General features: G+C 41.6%; 3 protein-coding genes across 3 annotated transcripts in view; all 3 read right to left on the bottom strand.

Annotated features, from left to right (window-relative positions):
- The window catches only part of LOC127440810 (gastrula zinc finger protein XlCGF57.1-like), a 26,111-nt gene extending 8,839 nt beyond the window's left edge, over positions 1-17,272 (bottom strand). Inside the window, exon 1 of the mRNA XM_051697738.1 lies at positions 16,873-17,272. Coding sequence (XP_051553698.1) covers positions 16,873-16,966 — 94 coding nt within the window. The 5' untranslated portion in view covers positions 16,967-17,272. The remainder of the gene's footprint in view (positions 1-16,872) is intronic.
- LOC127440722 (zinc finger protein 721-like) overlaps positions 1-27,152 on the bottom strand; it is a 180,022-nt gene that overhangs the window by 34,459 nt on the left and 118,411 nt on the right. The window lies entirely within an intron of this gene.
- Positions 21,705-26,050, bottom strand: LOC127440791 (nuclear factor 7, ovary-like). The gene is made up of 6 exons (XM_051697698.1): positions 25,456-26,050; positions 25,178-25,273; positions 24,847-25,080; positions 24,737-24,759; positions 24,549-24,667; positions 21,705-23,248 (listed from the first exon to the last, which is right to left on the bottom strand). The coding sequence occupies exons 1-6, from the start codon at positions 25,831-25,833 to the stop codon at positions 22,737-22,739; spliced, it is 1,362 nt and encodes a 453-aa protein (XP_051553658.1). The 5' UTR covers positions 25,834-26,050; the 3' UTR covers positions 21,705-22,736.

A 27,152-nucleotide genomic window follows, 5' to 3' on the forward strand; every position in this document is an offset into this window, starting at 1 on the left:
GATTGGGCGAAACTGTCTGCTATAAAAACATTTCCTCACAATTTCTTCCTTCAAGACAGCGATCATCTCTTGTCTAGAAGCCCTCTACCTTTGCTGTCGATATACACAAGTCAGCGGGCAGAATCTTCACGGCAGCGAGAAGATTCTCTGCTTCCCTGCAATGCTCCGGCGAACATCTCTCTGCCTCGCCGCCTGACACTTCGCTTGTGAATGGGCCTCAGCGTCCTGATTCTCCGCAGTGCATCGGCAGGTGTAGAGTATCCTTTAAAAGCAATTGTAATTTGTGTAATATAAATATAAATATATTTATATCTAAAAGAGCCACTTACGTGTTCACATCTTTTTCAAGATGTCGTTTCCGTAAGTGTTCATTGTGCGAGAGACACATCCCGCCGTCAAACCAGCATGAGAGCTGTGTTTTCTGTCTGGGCCACGCCCACGCAGAGTCAGCTCTCATGGAGACATACTGTCCTCACTGTGAGGACATGAGTCTCAAGTCGCTTCACTCACGAATTGCCCTCGTTCTGAGGAACGATTCAACCTCTCGCGCCCTCCCACCCGCCTCTTCTGTGATCCCCGATGATTCACACAAGGAGGCACGGCGGGGCCGTGAGGTCAAGCAGGATGAATGTGAGGTGGATCTCGTGCCGGCACACGCCTCACAAGCCCCTTAATCTTCACGAAGCGCATGTTTCCCAATACGCTATGTTCGTGATGAACTCTGGGCCTCTGAAGGAGCATGCAGCCTCGTCTCTTTCGGTGGATCTGACGCTGGGGATGATGAGGAGGATAATGACGATGTCATGTCTCTCGCTGCATCAAGAGAATGGTCAGTGGATGATGCTACCACCCCTCCACCCAGCGAGGGCGAGGACAAGGACCGTGTACACACCACTGACAGGGAGATGCTTCACGTCCTTACAAGGGCGGTCGAAGAACTCAACCTTGAGTGGTCTCCCCCAGAGGAACCTGGGCAGTCTCGCCTTGAGTGGTTCTTGCAGTCCGGATGCCGTCAAGTGGCCGCATTCCGCAGATTTGCCCCGTTTTTCCTGGAAGTTCATAGAAAACTAAGACCTAGCACGCACCCCTCTCAGCGCGCATGTGCAATGATGCCGTTTTCACGAATGTGGACCACGGGGAAAAGAACGGCTATGCCCAACAACTGTGGAAGAGGCGGTAGCGGCACATCTCTGTCCTACGAGTAACAGGGTGTGGAAATCACGCCCCATACATCCTTCTAAACCATGTAGACGGACGTCCACACTGGCAGGAGAAGCCTACTTGGTGGCAGGACAAGCTGGATCAGCACTCCACACAATGGCAGTGCTCCAGGTATTCCAAGCAAAGCTCCTTTGACAAATGGACGAGCAAGGCTTTGATCCGGAGACTGCTACAGCTACGGGTTGCTACAGACTTAGCGCTGCGTGCCACAAAAGTCATGACACAGGCCATCGGCAAGTCCATGGGCAACCTGGTTGTTCTGGAGCAGCATATATGGTTGAACCTCACGGACATGAGTGACAGAGACATAAAACCTCTGTTGAATGCTACAGTGTCTCCAGCCGGCCTCTTTGGCGGCGCGGTGAGTAAGTTTGATGAGCGTTATGTCACGACTCAGCAGCAGTCAAAAGCTATAAGACACTTTATGCCCAAATGGAGCATAGCACAGAAGACTCGCCTTCACTCTGTTTCAAGCCAGTGCCCGGCTAAAAGACCCATGCCCGCTACCTCAGCGCCAGTACCTGCCACCGCCGAGCCACCAGTGAGGCCACACAAGCCGTGACCCAGATGGAAGCAACCGTACCAGCGCCCACCTCGCGCCGACGGGAGGAACTCCCCTGGGCAGCGGAAGCGCTCTGGACAGGCACAATGCTTTGAACCGGAAAATGGAGCACGTGGTTCCCTCCAATGCTTCGAAGAAGGCTCGATCAGAGACACAGAACACTGTTCTCAATCACCACACTGCTGTTCATCGGGAGAGGAGTATTGATGTTCACAATGTTTTGCAAAATGTTGTTTCTGTGTCCTATGCAATAAAAATGCTATACAAAATGCAATAAAGAATACAGCACTCACTGCAAATGCACGAGATGCACATACATTCTCAAAAAAGAGCCCTTTTCCACTTCAAAGCACACACATTATGCGCAACCGCTCTCCTATAGTGAGCGTCACATCATATCATACAGTGAGCAAACCAAATTGCTCTCTGTCCCATTATGCGGACACATGGCGAGCCCTAACGGGTATTTCAAAATGGGTGCAAAAAAACGATCGAATATGGTTACACGATTCAATTTGCACGCCAGCCAACCCGTTTCAATGGTGTTCTGTCTTCCACGGTTTCACCCGAAGACGCGCCAGTGTTATGAGCCGAAATACACAATCTCATCGTGAAAAACACGATATTGTGACAAACTGTCAAGCACAAAAAGGGGTTTGCAGCCATTATTTTCTTGTTCCAAAGAAAGACCTGAGACATTTAAATCGCGCACTTATAAAGTGCCCATTCAAAATGATTACTCAGAAACGGATCTTATTGCATGTAAGCCCACACGATTGGTTTGCGTCGATAGATCTGAAGGATGCATACTTTCATATCCAAATTATACAACATCACACAATGTTTTTGAGATTCACGTTCGAGGGAACAGCGTATCAATTCAAAGCCCTGCTCTTCAGACTGTCTCTGGCTCCTCGCACATTTACGAAGTGCATCGATGCGGATCTCGCCCCTCTGAGACTGAGCGGCATACGCATCTTGAACTACCTCGAAGAGGCACAATTAGAGGCTCTGTTATGCCAGTACAGAGACTTACTGCTACAGCATCTAAACAGCTTGGGCCTCAATGTAAACTGGGCGAAGAGCACGCTCTCCCCCAGCCAACGAATCTCCTTTATGGGAGTCCGCCTCGACTCGGATGTATGCACCTCACGAGTGTGCACATTCAGGCCATTCTACAGTGTCTGTCTCAGTTCAAACTGGGGAGAACACTTCCACTGAAGCTGTTTCAGAAAGCACTGGGATGCCGCCACCATCCCATTAGGTCTCTTACACGAGACCTCTTCAGTGCTGGCTGAAGCGCCACGTGCCACAACATCAGAATCAGTTCATTGCCAAGTATGCTTACACATACAAGGAATTTGTCTTGGTGACAGGAGCTTCCAGTGTACAACAATACAAAAAAAAATACAAAAACAGCAGCAAGACATAGATAGTAATAAAAAATAAAAAATAGTTATACACATACGTACATACAGACACAGACACACACATACATACACACATACACAGTGCAATCTAATACAAATCTGTTATGTACAGTGCAAATACAAATCTGTTATGTACAGTGCAGATGTTTTTTGTTTGTTTTTTTCAGAGGAATGAAATGGCAGAAGAGGTTTGATGTGTTGGATAAATAAAAAAAAGACTAAACTGTGTATTGCACAGTTATTGCTCAATGGGGCAATTTAACTGTTCATGAGATGGATAGCCTGAGGGAAAAAACTGTGCCTGTGCCTGACGGTTCTGGTGCTCAGAGCTCTGAAGCGTCGGCCAGAAGGCAACAGATCAAAAAGGTAGTGGGCAGGTGAGTGGGGTCCAGAGTGATTTGTCCAGCCTTTTTCCTCACTCTGGAAGTGTATAGTTCTTGAAGGGGGGCAGGGGGCAACCAATAATCCTGTAATCCTGAACTGTACGTATTTGCCAGTTCAGACTGTCTGATCAGCTCTTTATATGCTATGGAGGACGCACAAAAGGAATGTCCATCTCCAAGCAAAGGCTTATGAGTCGCAGGGTAAGACTCGCCTAATTGGTGTTAAAGCACACTCAACTAGAGGCATGGCCTCCTCATGGGCATGGACGAATGGTGTGTCCTTACAAGACATACGTTTTGCAGCAGGATGGTCTTCTCAAAACACATTCGCAAGGTTTTACAATCTAGACGTAATGTCTCTTTCTTCACAAATCCTCTCTGTTTAGAGCACTTGCTATTCATTGGCCAAATATATATACTTATGCCTTTCCCTTTAAGTATGGGCTCCCCATCATTTACACAACCACCTGCATTCAGGCTGTTATAATTTACCATAAAGTCACAAGCATTTTCATTACAGTATAAATAAACTCCCTTCCCGTCTGGGTTCACAAGTAGTTAATTCATACTATCTGACTATAGTTCATATATTCATTATGAGTGCTCTAATCCCGGCCAACATGAGGATCACTCACTGCAGCATACTCATGTCGGTCGCCGTCCCACAAGACTGCGGTGCCATGTTTCCTCTCAGGGAAGTTATGTCGTGTAGTGCGGCGTGATGGCATATGCGTTGCTACGTAAAGTCAAGTGTACTGAGTCGTAAGGGAACGTCTCGGTTACGTGCGTAACCTCGGTTCCCTGAGACGAAGGGAACGAGACATTGCGAATGCTAGCCTCACTGCAAGACTCAGAGTTCTTGAGGCACAAGCGATGCGCTCCTTGTTCTCAGTCAGAAAGTCTGAGGAAATGGTGTCTGCGTACCTGTTTTTATAGCAGACAGTTTCATGCCAAAACAGGTGGGGCTCAAACACCATAGCCAATATTATAATATTGGCGTTATTATAGAGAGGTTTCAACTAGGTTGTGTTAGAAGGCACTCCCCATATGCATTGCTACACAATGTCTCATTCCCTTCGTCTCAGGGAACTGAGGTTACGTACGTAACCGAGATGTTATCGTGACAGGCCTACCAACAGCCTTTGTCCTGTTCACTACTCGTTGCCCAGTATTACTGTAGTTTACTGCGAAACCATAATGCTCCCAAACAACAGATTTTAGAGACGGCGTTGGGTCTTCAATCTCTGGCTTATTTAAGTCCGAGATACTTATATTTTGTTTAGTTCCATCACAAATGGGAAAAATAGCGAGCTAGCTAGTATAAACTAAAATCTAGTGTACCGTGTGCTGCTCTGTTCTGTTAAGTTTTGATTCTGTGCAGTCCCGTGTTGCTCCGCAATCTTTTTTCATTTTAGTTCTGTGCGGTTTGTGTTGTTCATTATATGTTGTTTTAATATTGGTTTCATGCATGATATGTAATAATTCGTGTGACTGCTTGTACCGTACCAAAGGCCCTGTATCCATTCGGTTCAGTGCAGATACATGTACCGTTGCAGCCCTAGTTTATAGTGATATAGTTTAGATATCAGATCAAAAGTTATAGTGCAAAATTTGCCAATGTAGGCAAATACGCCAGAGACAGCAAGATGCTTTTTTGAGTAACGAATTAGGATAATACTTATTCAGAATAACCACTTCAGAAAATGGTGCATGATTTCCTGTTAATTTTAATCACATTTGACATTTCATAACATCTCAAGTATTTTATAAACAAATTAATCTCTGTTGTGATCGGATCAGTCAAGGTGAAGCCACTTTGAACATTCTTCATATCAAATCAATGTGTTGTTAATAGGGGCCTTTTTACCCAAAACACTATCCTTTCACTTATTGGCCAGTTATTGAAAAACTTTTGATTTAATTACCTTTAACAAAACTGATAACTGTAACTGATAATATGACTGTCGGATTGGAGCGAAACTGTCTGCTATAAAAACATTTCCTCACAATTTCTTCCTTCAAGACAGCGATCATCTCTTGTCTAGAAGCCCTCTACCTTTGCCGTCGATATACACAAGTCAGCGGGCAGAATCTTCACGGCAGCGAGAAGATTCTCTGCTTCCCTGCAATGCTCCGGCGAACATCTCTCTGCCTCGCCGCCTGACACTTCGCTTGTGAATGGGCCTCAGCGTCCTGATTCTCCGCAGTGCATCGGCAGGTGTAGAGTATCCTTTAAAAGCAATTGTAATTTGTGTAATATAAATATAAATATATTTATATCTAAAAGAGCCACTTACGTGTTCACATCTTTTTCAAGATGTCGTTTCCGTAAGTGTTCATTGTGCGAGAGACACATCCCGCCGTCAAACCAGCATGAGAGCTGTGTTTTCTGTCTGGGCCACGCCCACGCAGAGTCAGCTCTCATGGAGACATACTGTCCTCACTGTGAGGACATGAGTCTCAAGTCGCTTCACTCACGAATTGCCCTCGTTCTGAGGAACGATTCAACCTCTCGCGCCCTCCCACCCGCCTCTTCTGTGATCCCCGATGATTCACACAAGGAGGCACGGCGGGGCCGTGAGGTCAAGCAGGATGAATGTGAGGTGGATCTCGTGCCGGCACACGCCTCACAAGCCCCTTAATCTTCACGAAGCGCATGTTTCCCAATACGCTATGTTCGTGATGAACTCTGGGCCTCTGAAGGAGCATGCAGCCTCGTCTCTTTCGGTGGATCTGACGCTGGGGATGATGAGGAGGATAATGACGATGTCATGTCTCTCGCTGCATCAAGAGAATGGTCAGTGGATGATGCTACCACCCCTCCACCCAGCGAGGGCGAGGACAAGGACCGTGTACACACCACTGACAGGGAGATGCTTCACGTCCTTACAAGGGCGGTCGAAGAACTCAACCTTGAGTGGTCTCCCCCAGAGGAACCTGGGCAGTCTCGCCTTGAGTGGTTCTTGCAGTCCGGATGCCGTCAAGTGGCCGCATTCCGCAGATTTGCCCCGTTTTTCCTGGAAGTTCATAGAAAACTAAGACCTAGCACGCACCCCTCTCAGCGCGCATGTGCAATGATGCCGTTTTCACGAATGTGGACCACGGGGAAAAGAACGGCTATGCCCAACAACTGTGGAAGAGGCGGTAGCGGCACATCTCTGTCCTACGAGTAACAGGGTGTGGAAATCACGCCCCATACATCCTTCTAAACCATGTAGACGGACGTCCACACTGGCAGGAGAAGCCTACTTGGTGGCAGGACAAGCTGGATCAGCACTCCACACAATGGCAGTGCTCCAGGTATTCCAAGCAAAGCTCCTTTGACAAATGGACGAGCAAGGCTTTGATCCGGAGACTGCTACAGCTACGGGTTGCTACAGACTTAGCGCTGCGTGCCACAAAAGTCATGACACAGGCCATCGGCAAGTCCATGGGCAACCTGGTTGTTCTGGAGCAGCATATATGGTTGAACCTCACGGACATGAGTGACAGAGACATAAAACCTCTGTTGAATGCTACAGTGTCTCCAGCCGGCCTCTTTGGCGGCGCGGTGAGTAAGTTTGATGAGCGTTATGTCACGACTCAGCAGCAGTCAAAAGCTATAAGACACTTTATGCCCAAATGGAGCATAGCACAGAAGACTCGCCTTCACTCTGTTTCAAGCCAGTGCCCGGCTAAAAGACCCATGCCCGCTACCTCAGCGCCAGTACCTGCCACCGCCGAGCCACCAGTGAGGCCACACAAGCCGTGACCCAGATGGAAGCAACCGTACCAGCGCCCACCTCGCGCCGACGGGAGGAACTCCCCTGGGCAGCGGAAGCGCTCTGGACAGGCACAATGCTTTGAACCGGAAAATGGAGCACGTGGTTCCCTCCAATGCTTCGAAGAAGGCTCGATCAGAGACACAGAACACTGTTCTCAATCACCACACTGCTGTTCATCGGGAGAGGAGTATTGATGTTCACAATGTTTTGCAAAATGTTGTTTCTGTGTCCTATGCAATAAAAATGCTATACAAAATGCAATAAAGAATACAGCACTCACTGCAAATGCACGAGATGCACATACATTCTCAAAAAAGAGCCCTTTTCCACTTCAAAGCACACACATTATGCGCAACCGCTCTCCTATAGTGAGCGTCACATCATATCATACAGTGAGCAAACCAAATTGCTCTCTGTCCCATTATGCGGACACATGGCGAGCCCTAACGGGTATTTCAAAATGGGTGCAAAAAAACGATCGAATATGGTTACACGATTCAATTTGCACGCCAGCCAACCCGTTTCAATGGTGTTCTGTCTTCCACGGTTTCACCCGAAGACGCGCCAGTGTTATGAGCCGAAATACACAATCTCATCGTGAAAAACACGATATTGTGACAAACTGTCAAGCACAAAAAGGGGTTTGCAGCCATTATTTTCTTGTTCCAAAGAAAGACCTGAGACATTTAAATCGCGCACTTATAAAGTGCCCATTCAAAATGATTACTCAGAAACGGATCTTATTGCATGTAAGCCCACACGATTGGTTTGCGTCGATAGATCTGAAGGATGCATACTTTCATATCCAAATTATACAACATCACACAATGTTTTTGAGATTCACGTTCGAGGGAACAGCGTATCAATTCAAAGCCCTGCTCTTCAGACTGTCTCTGGCTCCTCGCACATTTACGAAGTGCATCGATGCGGATCTCGCCCCTCTGAGACTGAGCGGCATACGCATCTTGAACTACCTCGAAGAGGCACAATTAGAGGCTCTGTTATGCCAGTACAGAGACTTACTGCTACAGCATCTAAACAGCTTGGGCCTCAATGTAAACTGGGCGAAGAGCACGCTCTCCCCCAGCCAACGAATCTCCTTTATGGGAGTCCGCCTCGACTCGGATGTATGCACCTCACGAGTGTGCACATTCAGGCCATTCTACAGTGTCTGTCTCAGTTCAAACTGGGGAGAACACTTCCACTGAAGCTGTTTCAGAAAGCACTGGGATGCCGCCACCATCCCATTAGGTCTCTTACACGAGACCTCTTCAGTGCTGGCTGAAGCGCCACGTGCCACAACATCAGAATCAGTTCATTGCCAAGTATGCTTACACATACAAGGAATTTGTCTTGGTGACAGGAGCTTCCAGTGTACAACAATACAAAAAAAAATACAAAAACAGCAGCAAGACATAGATAGTAATAAAAAATAAAAAATAGTTATACACATACGTACATACAGACACAGACACACACATACATACACACATACACAGTGCAATCTAATACAAATCTGTTATGTACAGTGCAAATACAAATCTGTTATGTACAGTGCAGATGTTTTTTGTTTGTTTTTTTCAGAGGAATGAAATGGCAGAAGAGGTTTGATGTGTTGGATAAATAAAAAAAAGACTAAACTGTGTATTGCACAGTTATTGCTCAATGGGGCAATTTAACTGTTCATGAGATGGATAGCCTGAGGGAAAAAACTGTGCCTGTGCCTGACGGTTCTGGTGCTCAGAGCTCTGAAGCGTCGGCCAGAAGGCAACAGATCAAAAAGGTAGTGGGCAGGTGAGTGGGGTCCAGAGTGATTTGTCCAGCCTTTTTCCTCACTCTGGAAGTGTATAGTTCTTGAAGGGGGGCAGGGGGCAACCAATAATCCTGTAATCCTGAACTGTACGTATTTGCCAGTTCAGACTGTCTGATCAGCTCTTTATATGCTATGGAGGACGCACAAAAGGAATGTCCATCTCCAAGCAAAGGCTTATGAGTCGCAGGGTAAGACTCGCCTAATTGGTGTTAAAGCACACTCAACTAGAGGCATGGCCTCCTCATGGGCATGGACGAATGGTGTGTCCTTACAAGACATACGTTTTGCAGCAGGATGGTCTTCTCAAAACACATTCGCAAGGTTTTACAATCTAGACGTAATGTCTCTTTCTTCACAAATCCTCTCTGTTTAGAGCACTTGCTATTCATTGGCCAAATATATATACTTATGCCTTTCCCTTTAAGTATGGGCTCCCCATCATTTACACAACCACCTGCATTCAGGCTGTTATAATTTACCATAAAGTCACAAGCATTTTCATTACAGTATAAATAAACTCCCTTCCCGTCTGGGTTCACAAGTAGTTAATTCATACTATCTGACTATAGTTCATATATTCATTATGAGTGCTCTAATCCCGGCCAACATGAGGATCACTCACTGCAGCATACTCATGTCGGTCGCCGTCCCACAAGACTGCGGTGCCATGTTTCCTCTCAGGGAAGTTATGTCGTGTAGTGCGGCGTGATGGCATATGCGTTGCTACGTAAAGTCAAGTGTACTGAGTCGTAAGGGAACGTCTCGGTTACGTGCGTAACCTCGGTTCCCTGAGACGAAGGGAACGAGACATTGCGAATGCTAGCCTCACTGCAAGACTCAGAGTTCTTGAGGCACAAGCGATGCGCTCCTTGTTCTCAGTCAGAAAGTCTGAGGAAATGGTGTCTGCGTACCTGTTTTTATAGCAGACAGTTTCATGCCAAAACAGGTGGGGCTCAAACACCATAGCCAATATTATAATATTGGCGTTATTATAGAGAGGTTTCAACTAGGTTGTGTTAGAAGGCACTCCCCATATGCATTGCTACACAATGTCTCATTCCCTTCGTCTCAGGGAACTGAGGTTACGTACGTAACCGAGATGTTATCGTGACAGGCCTACCGACAGCCTTTGTCCTGTTCACTACTCGTTGCCCAGTATTACTGTAGTTTACTGCGAAACCATAATGCTCCCAAACAACAGATTTTAGAGACGGCGTTGGGTCTTCAATCTCTGGCTTATTTAAGTCCGAGATACTTATATTTTGTTTAGTTCCATCACAAATGGGAAAAATAGCGAGCTAGCTAGTATAAACTAAAATCTAGTGTACCGTGTGCTGCTCTGTTCTGTTAAGTTTTGATTCTGTGCAGTCCCGTGTTGCTCCGCAATCTTTTTTCATTTTAGTTCTGTGCGGTTTGTGTTGTTCATTATATGTTGTTTTAATATTGGTTTCATGCATGATATGTAATAATTCGTGTGACTGCTTGTACCGTACCAAAGGCCCTGTATCCATTCGGTTCAGTGCAGATACATGTACCGTTGCAGCCCTAGTTTATAGTGATATAGTTTAGATATCAGATCAAAAGTTATAGTGCAAAATTTGCCAATGTAGGCAAATACGCCAGAGACAGCAAGATGCTTTTTTGAGTAACGAATTAGGATAATACTTATTCAGAATAACCACTTCAGAAAATGGTGCATGATTTCCTGTTAATTTTAATCACATTTGACATTTCATAACATCTCAAGTATTTTATAAACAAATTAATCTCTGTTGTGATCGGATCAGTCAAGGTGAAGCCACTTTGAACATTCTTCATATCAAATCAATGTGTTGTTAATAGGGGCCTTTTTACCCAAAACACTATCCTTTCACTTATTGGCCAGTTATTGAAAAACTTTTGATTTAATTACCTTTAACAAAACTGATAACTGTAACTGATAATATGACTGTCGGATTGGAGCGAAACTGTCTGCTATAAAAACATTTCCTCACAATTTCTTCCTTCAAGACAGCGATCATCTCTTGTCTAGAAGCCCTCTACCTTTGCCGTCGATATACACAAGTCAGCGGGCAGAATCTTCACGGCAGCGAGAAGATTCTCTGCTTCCCTGCAATGCTCCGGCGAACATCTCTCTGCCTCGCCGCCTGACACTTCGCTTGTGAATGGGCCTCAGCGTCCTGATTCTCCGCAGTGCATCGGCAGGTGTAGAGTATCCTTTAAAAGCAATTGTAATTTGTGTAATATAAATATAAATATATTTATATCTAAAAGAGCCACTTACGTGTTCACATCTTTTTCAAGATGTCGTTTCCGTAAGTGTTCATTGTGCGAGAGACACATCCCGCCGTCAAACCAGCATGAGAGCTGTGTTTTCTGTCTGGGCCACGCCCACGCAGAGTCAGCTCTCATGGAGACATACTGTCCTCACTGTGAGGACATGAGTCTCAAGTCGCTTCACTCACGAATTGCCCTCGTTCTGAGGAACGATTCAACCTCTCGCGCCCTCCCACCCGCCTCTTCTGTGATCCCCGATGATTCACACAAGGAGGCACGGCGGGGCCGTGAGGTCAAGCAGGATGAATGTGAGGTGGATCTCGTGCCGGCACACGCCTCACAAGCCCCTTAATCTTCACGAAGCGCATGTTTCCCAATACGCTATGTTCGTGATGAACTCTGGGCCTCTGAAGGAGCATGCAGCCTCGTCTCTTTCGGTGGATCTGACGCTGGGGATGATGAGGAGGATAATGACGATGTCATGTCTCTCGCTGCATCAAGAGAATGGTCAGTGGATGATGCTACCACCCCTCCACCCAGCGAGGGCGAGGACAAGGACCGTGTACACACCACTGACAGGGAGATGCTTCACGTCCTTACAAGGGCGGTCGAAGAACTCAACCTTGAGTGGTCTCCCCCAGAGGAACCTGGGCAGTCTCGCCTTGAGTGGTTCTTGCAGTCCGGATGCCGTCAAGTGGCCGCATTCCGCAGATTTGCCCCGTTTTTCCTGGAAGTTCATAGAAAACTAAGACCTAGCACGCACCCCTCTCAGCGCGCATGTGCAATGATGCCGTTTTCACGAATGTGGACCACGGGGAAAAGAACGGCTATGCCCAACAACTGTGGAAGAGGCGGTAGCGGCACATCTCTGTCCTACGAGTAACAGGGTGTGGAAATCACGCCCCATACATCCTTCTAAACCATGTAGACGGACGTCCACACTGGCAGGAGAAGCCTACTTGGTGGCAGGACAAGCTGGATCAGCACTCCACACAATGGCAGTGCTCCAGGTATTCCAAGCAAAGCTCCTTTGACAAATGGACGAGCAAGGCTTTGATCCGGAGACTGCTACAGCTACGGGTTGCTACAGACTTAGCGCTGCGTGCCACAAAAGTCATGACACAGGCCATCGGCAAGTCCATGGGCAACCTGGTTGTTCTGGAGCAGCATATATGGTTGAACCTCACGGACATGAGTGACAGAGACATAAAACCTCTGTTGAATGCTACAGTGTCTCCAGCCGGCCTCTTTGGCGGCGCGGTGAGTAAGTTTGATGAGCGTTATGTCACGACTCAGCAGCAGTCAAAAGCTATAAGACACTTTATGCCCAAATGGAGCATAGCACAGAAGACTCGCCTTCACTCTGTTTCAAGCCAGTGCCCGGCTAAAAGACCCATGCCCGCTACCTCAGCGCCAGTACCTGCCACCGCCGAGCCACCAGTGAGGCCACACAAGCCGTGACCCAGATGGAAGCAACCGTACCAGCGCCCACCTCGCGCCGACGGGAGGAACTCCCCTGGGCAGCGGAAGCGCTCTGGACAGGCACAATGCTTTGAACCGGAAAATGGAGCACGTGGTTCCCTCCAATGCTTCGAAGAAGGCTCGATCAGAGACACAGAACACTGTTCTCAATCACCACACTGCTGTTCATCGGGAGAGGAGTATTGATGTTCACAATGTTTTGCAAAATGTTGTTTCTGTGTCCTATGCAATAAAAATGCTATACAAAATGCAATAAAGAATACAGCACTCACTGCAAATGCACGAGATGCACATACATTCTCAAAAAAGAGCCCTTTTCCACTTCAAAGCACACACATTATGCGCAACCGCTCTCCTATAGTGAGCGTCACATCATATCATACAGTGAGCAAACCAAATTGCTCTCTGTCCCATTATGCGGACACATGGCGAGCCCTAACGGGTATTTCAAAATGGGTGCAAAAAAACGATCGAATATGGTTACACGATTCAATTTGCACGCCAGCCAACCCGTTTCAATGGTGTTCTGTCTTCCACGGTTTCACCCGAAGACGCGCCAGTGTTATGAGCCGAAATACACAATCTCATCGTGAAAAACACGATATTGTGACAAACTGTCAAGCACAAAAAGGGGTTTGCAGCCATTATTTTCTTGTTCCAAAGAAAGACCTGAGACATTTAAATCGCGCACTTATAAAGTGCCCATTCAAAATGATTACTCAGAAACGGATCTTATTGCATGTAAGCCCACACGATTGGTTTGCGTCGATAGATCTGAAGGATGCATACTTTCATATCCAAATTATACAACATCACACAATGTTTTTGAGATTCACGTTCGAGGGAACAGCGTATCAATTCAAAGCCCTGCTCTTCAGACTGTCTCTGGCTCCTCGCACATTTACGAAGTGCATCGATGCGGATCTCGCCCCTCTGAGACTGAGCGGCATACGCATCTTGAACTACCTCGAAGAGGCACAATTAGAGGCTCTGTTATGCCAGTACAGAGACTTACTGCTACAGCATCTAAACAGCTTGGGCCTCAATGTAAACTGGGCGAAGAGCACGCTCTCCCCCAGCCAACGAATCTCCTTTATGGGAGTCCGCCTCGACTCGGATGTATGCACCTCACGAGTGTGCACATTCAGGCCATTCTACAGTGTCTGTCTCAGTTCAAACTGGGGAGAACACTTCCACTGAAGCTGTTTCAGAAAGCACTGGGATGCCGCCACCATCCCATTAGGTCTCTTACACGAGACCTCTTCAGTGCTGGCTGAAGCGCCACGTGCCACAACATCAGAATCAGTTCATTGCCAAGTATGCTTACACATACAAGGAATTTGTCTTGGTGACAGGAGCTTCCAGTGTACAACAATACAAAAAAAAATACAAAAACAGCAGCAAGACATAGATAGTAATAAAAAATAAAAAATAGTTATACACATACGTACATACAGACACAGACACACACATACATACACACATACACAGTGCAATCTAATACAAATCTGTTATGTACAGTGCAAATACAAATCTGTTATGTACAGTGCAGATGTTTTTTGTTTGTTTTTTTCAGAGGAATGAAATGGCAGAAGAGGTTTGATGTGTTGGATAAATAAAAAAAAGACTAAACTGTGTATTGCACAGTTATTGCTCAATGGGGCAATTTAACTGTTCATGAGATGGATAGCCTGAGGGAAAAAACTGTGCCTGTGCCTGACGGTTCTGGTGCTCAGAGCTCTGAAGCGTCGGCCAGAAGGCAACAGATCAAAAAGGTAGTGGGCAGGTGAGTGGGGTCCAGAGTGATTTGTCCAGCCTTTTTCCTCACTCTGGAAGTGTATAGTTCTTGAAGGGGGGCAGGGGGCAACCAATAATCCTGTAATCCTGAACTGTACGTATTTGCCAGTTCAGACTGTCTGATCAGCTCTTTATATGCTATGGAGGACGCACAAAAGGAATGTCCATCTCCAAGCAAAGGCTTATGAGTCGCAGGGTAAGACTCGCCTAATTGGTGTTAAAGCACACTCAACTAGAGGCATGGCCTCCTCATGGGCATGGACGAATGGTGTGTCCTTACAAGACATACGTTTTGCAGCAGGATGGTCTTCTCAAAACACATTCGCAAGGTTTTACAATCTAGACGTAATGTCTCTTTCTTCACAAATCCTCTCTGTTTAGAGCACTTGCTATTCATTGGCCAAATATATATACTTATGCCTTTCCCTTTAAGTATGGGCTCCCCATCATTTACACAACCACCTGCATTCAGGCTGTTATAATTTACCATAAAGTCACAAGCATTTTCATTACAGTATAAATAAACTCCCTTCCCGTCTGGGTTCACAAGTAGTTAATTCATACTATCTGACTATAGTTCATATATTCATTATGAGTGCTCTAATCCCGGCCAACATGAGGATCACTCACTGCAGCATACTCATGTCGGTCGCCGTCCCACAAGACTGCGGTGCCATGTTTCCTCTCAGGGAAGTTATGTCGTGTAGTGCGGCGTGATGGCATATGCGTTGCTACGTAAAGTCAAGTGTACTGAGTCGTAAGGGAACGTCTCGGTTACGTGCGTAACCTCGGTTCCCTGAGACGAAGGGAACGAGACATTGCGAATGCTAGCCTCACTGCAAGACTCAGAGTTCTTGAGGCACAAGCGATGCGCTCCTTGTTCTCAGTCAGAAAGTCTGAGGAAATGGTGTCTGCGTACCTGTTTTTATAGCAGACAGTTTCATGCCAAAACAGGTGGGGCTCAAACACCATAGCCAATATTATAATATTGGCGTTATTATAGAGAGGTTTCAACTAGGTTGTGTTAGAAGGCACTCCCCATATGCATTGCTACACAATGTCTCATTCCCTTCGTCTCAGGGAACTGAGGTTACGTACGTAACCGAGATGTTATCGTGACAGGCCTACCGACAGCCTTTGTCCTGTTCACTACTCGTTGCCCAGTATTACTGTAGTTTACTGCGAAACCATAATGCTCCCAAACAACAGATTTTAGAGACGGCGTTGGGTCTTCAATCTCTGGCTTATTTAAGTCCGAGATACTTATATTTTGTTTAGTTCCATCACAAATGGGAAAAATAGCGAGCTAGCTAGTATAAACTAAAATCTAGTGTACCGTGTGCTGCTCTGTTCTGTTAAGTTTTGATTCTGTGCAGTCCCGTGTTGCTCCGCAATCTTTTTTCATTTTAGTTCTGTGCGGTTTGTGTTGTTCATTATATGTTGTTTTAATATTGGTTTCATGCATGATATGTAATAATTCGTGTGACTGCTTGTACCGTACCAAAGGCCCTGTATCCATTCGGTTCAGTGCAGATACATGTACCGTTGCAGCCCTAGTTTATAGTGATATAGTTTAGATATCAGATCAAAAGTTATAGTGCAAAATTTGCCAATGTAGGCAAATACGCCAGAGACAGCAAGATGCTTTTTTGAGTAACGAATTAGGATAATACTTATTCAGAATAACCACTTCAGAAAATGGTGCATTATAATCCTGTTAATTTTAATCACATTTGACATTTCATAACATCTCAGGTATTTTATATACAAATTAATCTCTGTTGTGATCGGATCAGTCAAGGTGAAGCCACTTTGAACATTCTTCATATCAAATCAATGTGTTGTTAATAGGGGCCTTTTTACCCAAAACACTATCCTTTCACTTATTGGCCAGTTATTGAAAAACTTTTGATTTAATTACCTTTAACAAAACTGATAATAAGAAATAAGTATTTTGTCTCAAAATAAATTTTATAATTTCAGGGATTTGTATTATTACATAATGTGCAATATTTAAACAATTATTAAACATTAGATCAAATTACATCAAAATCTTTAGACATTGAACGGGATGATTTAATGAATTACGACATTTTTGTAGTGCATAAAAACAGGTAATGAAAAATGTATAATGGATACCAACCTGTTTGTTCCTCAGTATCTTCATTTTTCATGACATTTGAACTGCATGATTCTGGATAACTCATGTCCTCAATCTCTTCTTTAATAAACATCATTTTACAATGTTTTATCCCGCAGATCTCAGTTGAAACACCTGGAGTTATTCCTGTTCGTGTTGAAACAAGTCTTCTTTTAGGATGATGAGAATACTGGTGACATTTATACAAATGAATCCCAATTTGCTGTTTAAACTGTATTTAGTCCGGATTATGATGAGTTTCATTTAAAGTCTGATGTTGGATAATCGTACTTCATATCTTCGATCATGCCGCTGTCTATTGTCCAATGATGGGAAGATGAATAATAAACAAACAATTTTGAAATGGTTATATTTTTCTTTTGTGTCTTAGTATCTTCTTCATCTTCTTTTTTAGCGGTGAATCACTAACTACAATAGTGCATTACCGCCATCTACTGTTTCCTTTTCAAGCCTCATTCTTTATCATGGCAATAAATTATACACTACCATATAAATATGTTATTTCTATTAAAATAAAGGAATTAATGTACAAATATCAGTAGTAATAATGTGATGTACTTTTTGCAACACATCAGTTGAAGACACAGAACATTTATTTATTTTTGAATTTACTTCAAAATAGACATGACAGCAAGTTAACAAAACTATACATTTAAACCCGTGTGATATTTTACTTTACAAATCCATACAGCCTATATCAGAAAACGAGAAATACGTCCTTATAATTATTTTCGCAAATTTTTATATTCACAAAGAATGTGTCACTAAGAAAAATCCTCTGTTAATTATATTTTGTAATAGGCTACTGATCTTAAGATTTATATTGAAACCCTTTCAAATATGATTTTTTTTTAAATTATTATTAGTTTTGTATTTGTTTCTATTGTATGTTCTGTATTATCTAACTATCTATCTCTCTGTCTGTCTCTCTGTCTGTCTATCTATCTATCTATCTATCTATCTGTCTGTCTGTCTGTGTATCTACTTATCTATCTATCTATCTGTCTATTTGTCTGTCTGTCTGTCTGTCTGTCTGTCTGTGTGACATCACAATCACTATGATGTAATAATCAATATTCTCTTCTCGTTCTTGTTGGCGTTCCATTGTTGTCATTGAAACTAAATGTAATCTAAAAGGAGTGGCTCGGATGTTATCTCTAATGATTATGATCTCTATTTTGAACTCTTCTGGGACCTTCTAAGGCTAATTGTACACAAGAAAATAAGAAGAAATTACTAAAGAAATGCGATTATTTAAGACGTGAAATCCGCGATATGCGTGATATCAGCTCTTGGGGAAAAAAACTCAGCCCTAACGGGAAATATATTAATATATATATGTGCCTTTTATTAAATATAATATTTTAAACATTTTACACATACAGAAAAACTTTGAGGTTAACAATTATTAAGTATAGCAATAAATAAAAGAACAAAATAAAACACATTTGAGAAGATTTGTTTTTTTAGACCGTTGCATTGTTTTTCACAGCTTTGTACGGTCATTGAAAAATACAGCAGACACTCAAAAAAGATTTACGCATTTCAGTTTTGTAACAAAATTATTTTTATTATTATTAGCAAAATTAAATTAATAAAGCTTAAAATATTGAGTTTTTTCTTTATTGTTTTTTAAAGAATACTCAATTCAATTTGATGGAATTTTATGAAATTTAAATGAATTCATTTTCTTTATTTTTTTGAGTGTACAAAGGCTGTTTTGCAGTTTTCATTTTGTGAATGTACTTGGCTTAATGAACTTAAGGATGAGATCAGCTATATTATATCACTCCATTAAGAACATTAATCCATTAATCACTTAATGCACAATGTACTCATATCAGTTATGTGCACATTCAATTAAAACCTGTACCTCCTCCTAAAATAATTTTAATATCGACAGAGAAATTAAAATAAAAACAAGTGCATTGAGCAAGTAAAAATGTCTTCCTTATATAATTTTGGTTCGTCATTTTATTTACAGTAAATCACACATCAAACAGTTCTCCCTCAAAATATGTACTTCTATTTGCATTAATGTCTGTGTGAAAATGAATCAGGCCACTCATGTGGTAAAGATTAAGCAAAGAAAGTCTTTATTCTTATTCACGAGCCCGGATAGCCTCAACTACTACCAAAGTATACCTAGGAGAGAGCTATGAGAGTTATTCCCGAAATTCTGAGTACTTATTCAGCACAATCATACATATTCATTTTTCAGAAAACAAAGAATCAACTAAATGATTGGCTAAATATAAAAAGCAATTACCATAGAACCTCCTATATTTCTTCACCTTAAATAGACAGGTTCCTGTCCTGAAATGCATTATTCTTCATCCACAATAGTCTTGCTCAGTACATTCCATAATCATTTTCACTCTTCAGTTGTGTCCTCTGATAAGACACAGTTCCCTGCCAGGCAGAGATGCCCAAACAAAGAAACTTCAGTCGACTTAGCTACACAAACAGAAACTATTTATCTAAGCATTTGAACATGTTTGGTTCATTTACAGTTAATAAGATATTATAGCAAAGAAACAGAGCATAATGTAAATACATTTCCCACACATGAACAAGTGTATCTGGACTATTCTGAGGACATAAGCAACAATAGTCTTCCATTTATCCACATCCTGATGGGGAGCACACTTGATTTTTGGTGAAAGGAAGTGATCACATATGAACTTTTGAAGACCAATGTGAAGAGCAGATGGCTTGCTATAGTTAAGTAATTGTGTGGGTGTGATGCTATGGATGTCAGAGAGAGAGTGTGTGTGTGTGTGCATGTGTGTGTATAAAGAACAACAGTGGCATTAAGTAAACAAACTGGCATTTAAATGGTTAAAATCCTGAAAATGAATGAATATTTGGTAGTTATGCTCAGGACTGATGTTGGTTAAGTGGAAAATAATATTAATATATAGTATTATTATGGCAGTTTTTTGATGTGGACTTTTTTGTCCTCTAAGGACCTCTGAGTAACGTTTTTAAATTGACTCACAATATACTGATTTTTCTTTTCGCTGTTCTCTCTAGTATCATTTGCAGAGAAGAAATTGATGCGATTTGAAGTTATTTTCATTCTAGTCTCTCTGCAAATCCGCTGAAATGAATCTGGTTACCATGGCGATGATGTCATGCACTCTTTGTCATCCTGTCAGCACAAGTAGAAATGCACCAATAAAAATGAGTTTTCAACAACGAGCTGAAAGAAACTGATTCATTTCTTCATGCAACAGATGAATATGTAATTGAGTATTTTTCCGTCACTATTAATGTTTATTTCCTCACGAGTACTGAGATGAATCACACAATGTCACATTCAGACAGATACACTGAACTTTTTACATACTACAAGCACTTATATGTTGACATGTGGGTTGTGTATTGAATTGTAGGTTACAGTGTTGTGAATTTTGTGTTAAAATGTTTACCTGACATGACATGTTATTTCATAATTACACATGCAATATGACATTGTATGGGTAGAATAGGCTACATGGAATTTGTACATTAAAAAAGCTCAAATGTGGTTAAATCGTGAAAAAACAATCTAAAATAAACATTTTCATAAACTTTATAGCCTGTACAGTTAAGTGCAGAAGTTTGCACACCCCTTTTGTTTTTATATGTTTTCAGAATGTATACAAATATCCTATAAGAGATAAAATATATATATATTTTTTTTTATGTATTACTGCCCTTCAAAAGATACATAACACAAAATGTACTCTAATATACACAAATCATCCTGTTCAAAAGTTTGCACCCCTTGGATCTTCTTGTGTTGCCTTCTTGAGCATCAGTGAATGTTTACATGTTTTGTAATAGTTGTGAATGAGTCCCTCAATTGTCCCAAGTGTCAAAAGCTGGATCTCAACATATAACCACTGAAGAACTCAAATGTGCAGAAGATGCTGAGAAACCAAATAATTGTACAGTAGATGGGGGTTTTCTTATGAACAGTGGACATCTTCACTGCTTAGGACAAAACAGGGACTCATGAACAATTATTACACACACACACACACACACACACACACACACGCATGCACACACACACAGACACACACGCATGCACACACTCACACAGACACACGCATGCACACACGCACACACACACACACACACACACATGCAAAAACACACTCAAACACACTCACACATGCACACACACACACACAAACACACACACTCAAACACACTCACACACACTCACTCACACACACACATGCAAAAACACACTCACACACACACACAAACACACTCACACACGCATGCACACACACACACAAACACACACTCAAACACACTCACACACACTCACTCACACACACATGCAAAAACACACTCACACACACTCACACTCACTCACACACACGCAAAAACACACACACACACACACAAACACACATGCAAAAACACACACACACACACTCACTCACACACACACATGCAAAAACACACTCACACACTCACACACGCATGCACACACACACACAAACACACACACTCAAACACACACACACACTCACTCACACACACACATGCAAAAACACACTCACACACACACAAACACACTCACACACGCATGCACACACACACACAAACACACACACTCAAACACACTCACACACACTCACACAAACACACTCACACTCACTCACACACACGCAAAATCACACACACGCAAACACACATGCAAAAACACACTCACACACATGCAAAAACACACTCACACACACACTTAAACACACTCACACTCACACACACACACACACACATGCAAAAACACACTCACACTCACACACACACTCAAACACACTCACACTCACACACACATGCAAAAACACACTCACACACACACTTAAACACACTCACACACACACACACACACACACATGCAAAAACACACTCACACTAACACACACACTCAAACACACTCACACTCACACACACACACACATGCAAAAACACTCTCACACACACACACACACACACACACACACACACTCACACACACACTCTCACACACACTCTCACACACACTCTACACACACACAATGTTAAGTTGTTTCAGAATGAAGACTAGGCCTGACTGAAGTGTTGCTATATATATAACTCTTCATGTGTTCTCTAGACATTTACAGAATATATTGACGTGTTGTGTTCCCTTCAATTGATTTTTTGCATTTTCTTTAGTTGATCTTAAAAAGTCTTAAATTTAACTTCATAACCTGCAGAAACTCTGCTAAATATACAGTAGTTAAAGTAATATAATTTCCTTGATCCTGTCATGTTTATCTAAGTTTAAACCAGCTAACAACTTATGGTTCCTGAATCGTTAGATTTTGGTTATCACAAACAACCATTGGCAAGCGTTCTGTATTATAAAGTCATGTTAGATTAGGAATGTTCTGTGTTTGCTAATCTTACTGTTTATATTTTAAACTGACACACTTCTTTTAATTTATTCCAGAGATTATTTAGCAGAGTCGGGCCACTACTATTACTGTAATTATTTCTCCTGGATGATTCACTCTTGATGAACTTTAAGTCATCATGTGACCTTCTGTTGTTATTTAACAATACAGATCAAAACAAAACAAACAAACAGACTGGATGGGGAGAGTAAATGTTGAAATGAAGTGTTTTTACAGTATGATCAAATTGAACAGATTTCTGTGAACTATGAAAGAGCTGGTTAAGAAGTCGTGTGGGATGGTAATACTCAATCTTATTTGATTAAATGTTAGTTGTTTAATCAATGTTGGGTTATGATTTATATATTTAATCTGAAATATCTCAAAGAAAAAAGAATCAGATATTACTGTGATTTTCTGTTGTTACAAACATTTTACTGGTAAAATCCTCAGAGGAGTGGCATCATAATTCCTGAAGAATGGCAAGAGTGTGTGTGTAAATGTGAGTGTGTATGTGTGTAGATGTGTGTTAGTTACAGGATCAGAGAATGACACTTTTCCTCCGTCATAATCCAGATGAACTCTCACATGCTCAAGATTCTGTGTGACACGAAACATAGTGGAGGAAAACCGTGAGAACAATCCAAGATTATAGTACCCCACACTCCAGACATCAGTGTTAAAGAAATCATATCCCTTCCTCTGGTTTGATGCTGTAGTTACTCCAAGAATCCATTTATTATTGTCTTTAACCTCCACATCCCAGCAGTGTGTTCCTGAGTTAAAACCCTCTGAACCCAGAACACAAGGGTATAAATTAAATCTCTCTGGATTATCAGGTAATGTTTGACTGTTCTCACTGTATCTCACACTGGTCAGATCATCAGACAGGATCAGACGTGGATTTGCAGTGTTTGGATCCAGAATCACAGGAGCTGATGAGAGAAAACATTCAACAGGTGCTTTTATTCTCATGTTCATATAATCATCAAGAGTGAATCATATACAGATTATTATGAATTATGAACACGTGTCATATTGATTAAACACTATCGGATATTTTCTATGATTATTGTCAGTGTTGTTATTAGTTACACATTATTATCAGAAACATTGAATCACATCAATACAAGAATTAAATACAGTATGTGCTGTAGAAATTGGAAATGTGTGTCCCATGTCAAAAGAAACTGATATATTGGGATACTAAAATAATAAATGAAATAGAAATGTTATATGCTGTAAATACACTGTACAACAGTAACTTTAAATATTCAGTATGAATAATCTGCAGTATGATGATCATGTTAATTTCAGCAGGTCTTGTTGATCTCTGTATCATTTATAAGTGTGTATAGTGTCCTGTATTGAAGGGGTGTGTTTACTTCTTTCTCTTCGGTCTATTGATGAGTTGAACACATTCACTAACAATATAATCAAAAGGTAATCAAAGTCTTTTTAATCATGTGCATTTATTCAGGTTATAATTCTGAATGTTACAGGTCATGTGTGTATTTGACCTCTGAGGGGTGACTGAGAGTCTGATTAATGTCAGGAATAATGCAGAAACAGTGTTTACTCATTTATCCCGACTCCCAGAGAATGAATATGCATGTGAGTTATGATTAAATCATCAATCATATAATGATTAAATTAAGCACAAATTATACTGTGTTTAAGTTTTAGGTCATTAATATACCACATGTATTTACTGACACAAATGCATTCTTATCATATTCAGTGTTGGGTGTAATTGGATTACAAAGTAATTAGTTACTTTTAGAGTAGTGTAATTTATTACATTTTAAATTCTTGTAATCAGATTACAGTTACTGACTTTAAATAAAAGTAATAACTTTTAAGTACATTACTTGAGTTACAAATATTTCAAAAAAATATTATTTATGTGTAAAAGTTAAAATGGGAATCCATATGTTCATATGTGCGTCTGTTCACGTTTCTGTGACAGTTGAAGTGTGCAACAATGAACAAGGAGAAAATAGACAATATTTTGAATTTGTTGAGCGGAAAAACAACGTTTGTGAGACGTTTGGTTTTTGTTTTGTTCTGTCTAATGATGTCATTGCAGAGATTGTGTCTGTGTGTGTGTGTGTGTGTGTGTGTGTGTCTGTGTGTGACTGTGTGTGTATGTATGTGTGTGTGTGTGTCTGTGTGTGTGTAAATATTAAAATCTCACACTCTCAGTGTGCGAGCAGAGATGTTTGGTGGACTCACTCTTGTGGACAATGTCTTGCATCTTCTTCCAGACTCTGAATGTCAGGTTGCCCAAGTAATGTGGCACATGAATGAAAGCTCCAGAAGTCATCTGTGGATCCGGCTGTGAGCTCTGGACTCTGGAAGAACATTCAGGAGTCAGTACTGCAGTGACTTTGACTTCACAACCATAAAGAGGAGACACTTACCTTCCCATTGTCACATTAAAGTTCTGCAAAAGACAAAAAAAAAAAACACTTGATGATCTCCTCAAATGATCAATAAGAGCAGAAATCAATGATGAGAGTTTGACTGTCACCTTTAGAAATGAGACATCATCATTGGCTTTCATCATTTCCTCCATGTCTTTGATTGTGTGTGAAAGAGCTGAGATGTGTGTGTTCATCTCCTCAAGCTTCTCCTTCATCATCTGACTCTTCTGCTCCTCTTCCTCTCTCAGTTCAGTGATTGTAGCTTCTTCTTCATCTCGGAGAAACTCATGAAGTTTCTTAAACTCCTCTTTAATCTGACGCTCTGTGTGCTCAGCTTGAGTCTGAAATCACATCAAATTCACTTCAATCAGCTCTGCATTCACACACATCACATCATTTATCACCAAATGTGTTTGATTGTTGATTCTGTATCCTCACCTTGATGTGTTTAACTGATTTATCAAACTCTCCTATATTGTTTTGTGTGTGTTTGAGTTTCTCTTGTAAAGACTTCAGTGCTGTATTGAGTTCCTCCTGCAATTTAACAAAGTAAAAATCTGTGAAACTGCAGCTGCTGAGAGATTACTATGATATGTTCATGTATGTAATACATATTAAAATGGTTCAGGAAAATATTGTGTACATGAATGTTCTGATTTCGATGTTTAAAGCAATTTATCCTTCTTTGTAAATGAAACAAGATACATTTGTCATACCTTGTAAGATGGAATAACTTCACAGATGGGGAGAAATTTGTGATTGGTATGTTTTTGTGAATCTCTGCACACGAAACACACCGGCTGTTTATCGTCCAGACAGAAGAGTTTGAGTTTCTCACTGTGTAAACTGCAGATCTCCTTCTTATTTCTCTCCTTCACAAACAACTCACATAAGTTCTTCAACGCAAGATTACAAGGAGGTTCTGCTTTTGAATATCTGCTCCTGCAGACAGGACACTCCTGAGTTCTCTTGGTTTTCCTGAACTGTTGAAGACACTCTTTACATACACTGTGACTACACGACAGAACAACAGGATTCTTGTAGATTTCAAAGCACACGGGACAAGAAAGTTCTTCCACAGATAGTGAATCCATTTCCTCCGTTTATAAAAGCTCCAACGATCTGAACTTTACTTTCACTTTCTGAATGTTGCTTTCAGTAATGAATAATCATCAGAATCACCAAAGATCTGCTGTCGACTCTAAAACAAACTTCACAAAAATCTTTTTTGAAAGTGTTTCCCTGTGTTCTTTACTGATCACTGAGTCCAAAGATAAAGAAAATAATCAGTATGAGAGTAAAGTGAGAAATAAGACAGTCACTTCCTGGTAAGTGTTTCATGAGGGTAGAGTTTCTGATCATCTGTGGATGTGTTTGTTAGCCGGTCAGAGAGCAAAATCAGGATTTCTTTTCACTGGCTTCAGGTAACAAAACACTTTCAAAATGAACATACAGTAAAGCTCGGGATCAGACACTCAATTAAAACTGTAACGTTGCTGCTGGTGCTGGCAATAATGTAAATGAAGAGACGATGATGGTGTAAAGAACCCAAGTGCAAATATATTAATAAACGTGAGAACCCTAACTACAAACATGAAGCAAACACAAACATGACCTTGACATGACCTTGACATGACCTTGACATGAACAGCATACCAAACATATAATACCTAACAAAGGACAATGGAAAACATGAGGGTTTAAATACATGGACATGGGAGAACACCTGACAAAGATAACCAATAAACAGACAGAACAGATAACAATATAATCAACCAATAAACCAATGAAAACAAGACACATAAACATGGAGGGAAACAGGAATCACATGACTAGGGACACATGACATGAAACAGGAAATAAACTTTCAAAATAAAAGACATGAAATACATGAACACACATTAAACATTACATAAACATACTAGCAGAAAGAATTAATTGAAATTATAAATATATATTTACAATAAATATTGATGTCCTACAAAACCTGGTCGAAATAAAGTATTAAAGCAGAACATTTGTGTGGCAGGCTTCAGAGTCTGTGTTTTCTTGGTGAAACAATTGGTGAACTTGGATCAGCAGCAGTTATATACAGTTTATCGTAGGGTTTTATGTATATGCACCTCTCTTTAAACCAATGAAATGTAGAGTTTTGCTATTAAAGTACATTCTGCAGTACATTCATCAAGGATTAGAACACAAATGTTATGTATTACATGCAAACACTGTAATCTGTCTTTACACACTGAAGTGAGTGTTTGCTGGGTTTAATTTGGTAAATGCCCTCCCTTGTGGATCTGATTGAAATTAAGGTTGTAGTCTAACACCAGCAAAGGCACCGACGGACCATTCTTTTTCATTCCCTGTTGTGTATATTATAATCTCTGTCATTATACAGTTATATCACTTTATC

The sequence above is a fragment of the Myxocyprinus asiaticus genome, chromosome 5 (genome assembly GCF_019703515.2).
Source record: "Myxocyprinus asiaticus isolate MX2 ecotype Aquarium Trade chromosome 5, UBuf_Myxa_2, whole genome shotgun sequence".
Classification (NCBI taxonomy): Eukaryota; Metazoa; Chordata; class Actinopteri; order Cypriniformes; family Catostomidae; genus Myxocyprinus; species Myxocyprinus asiaticus.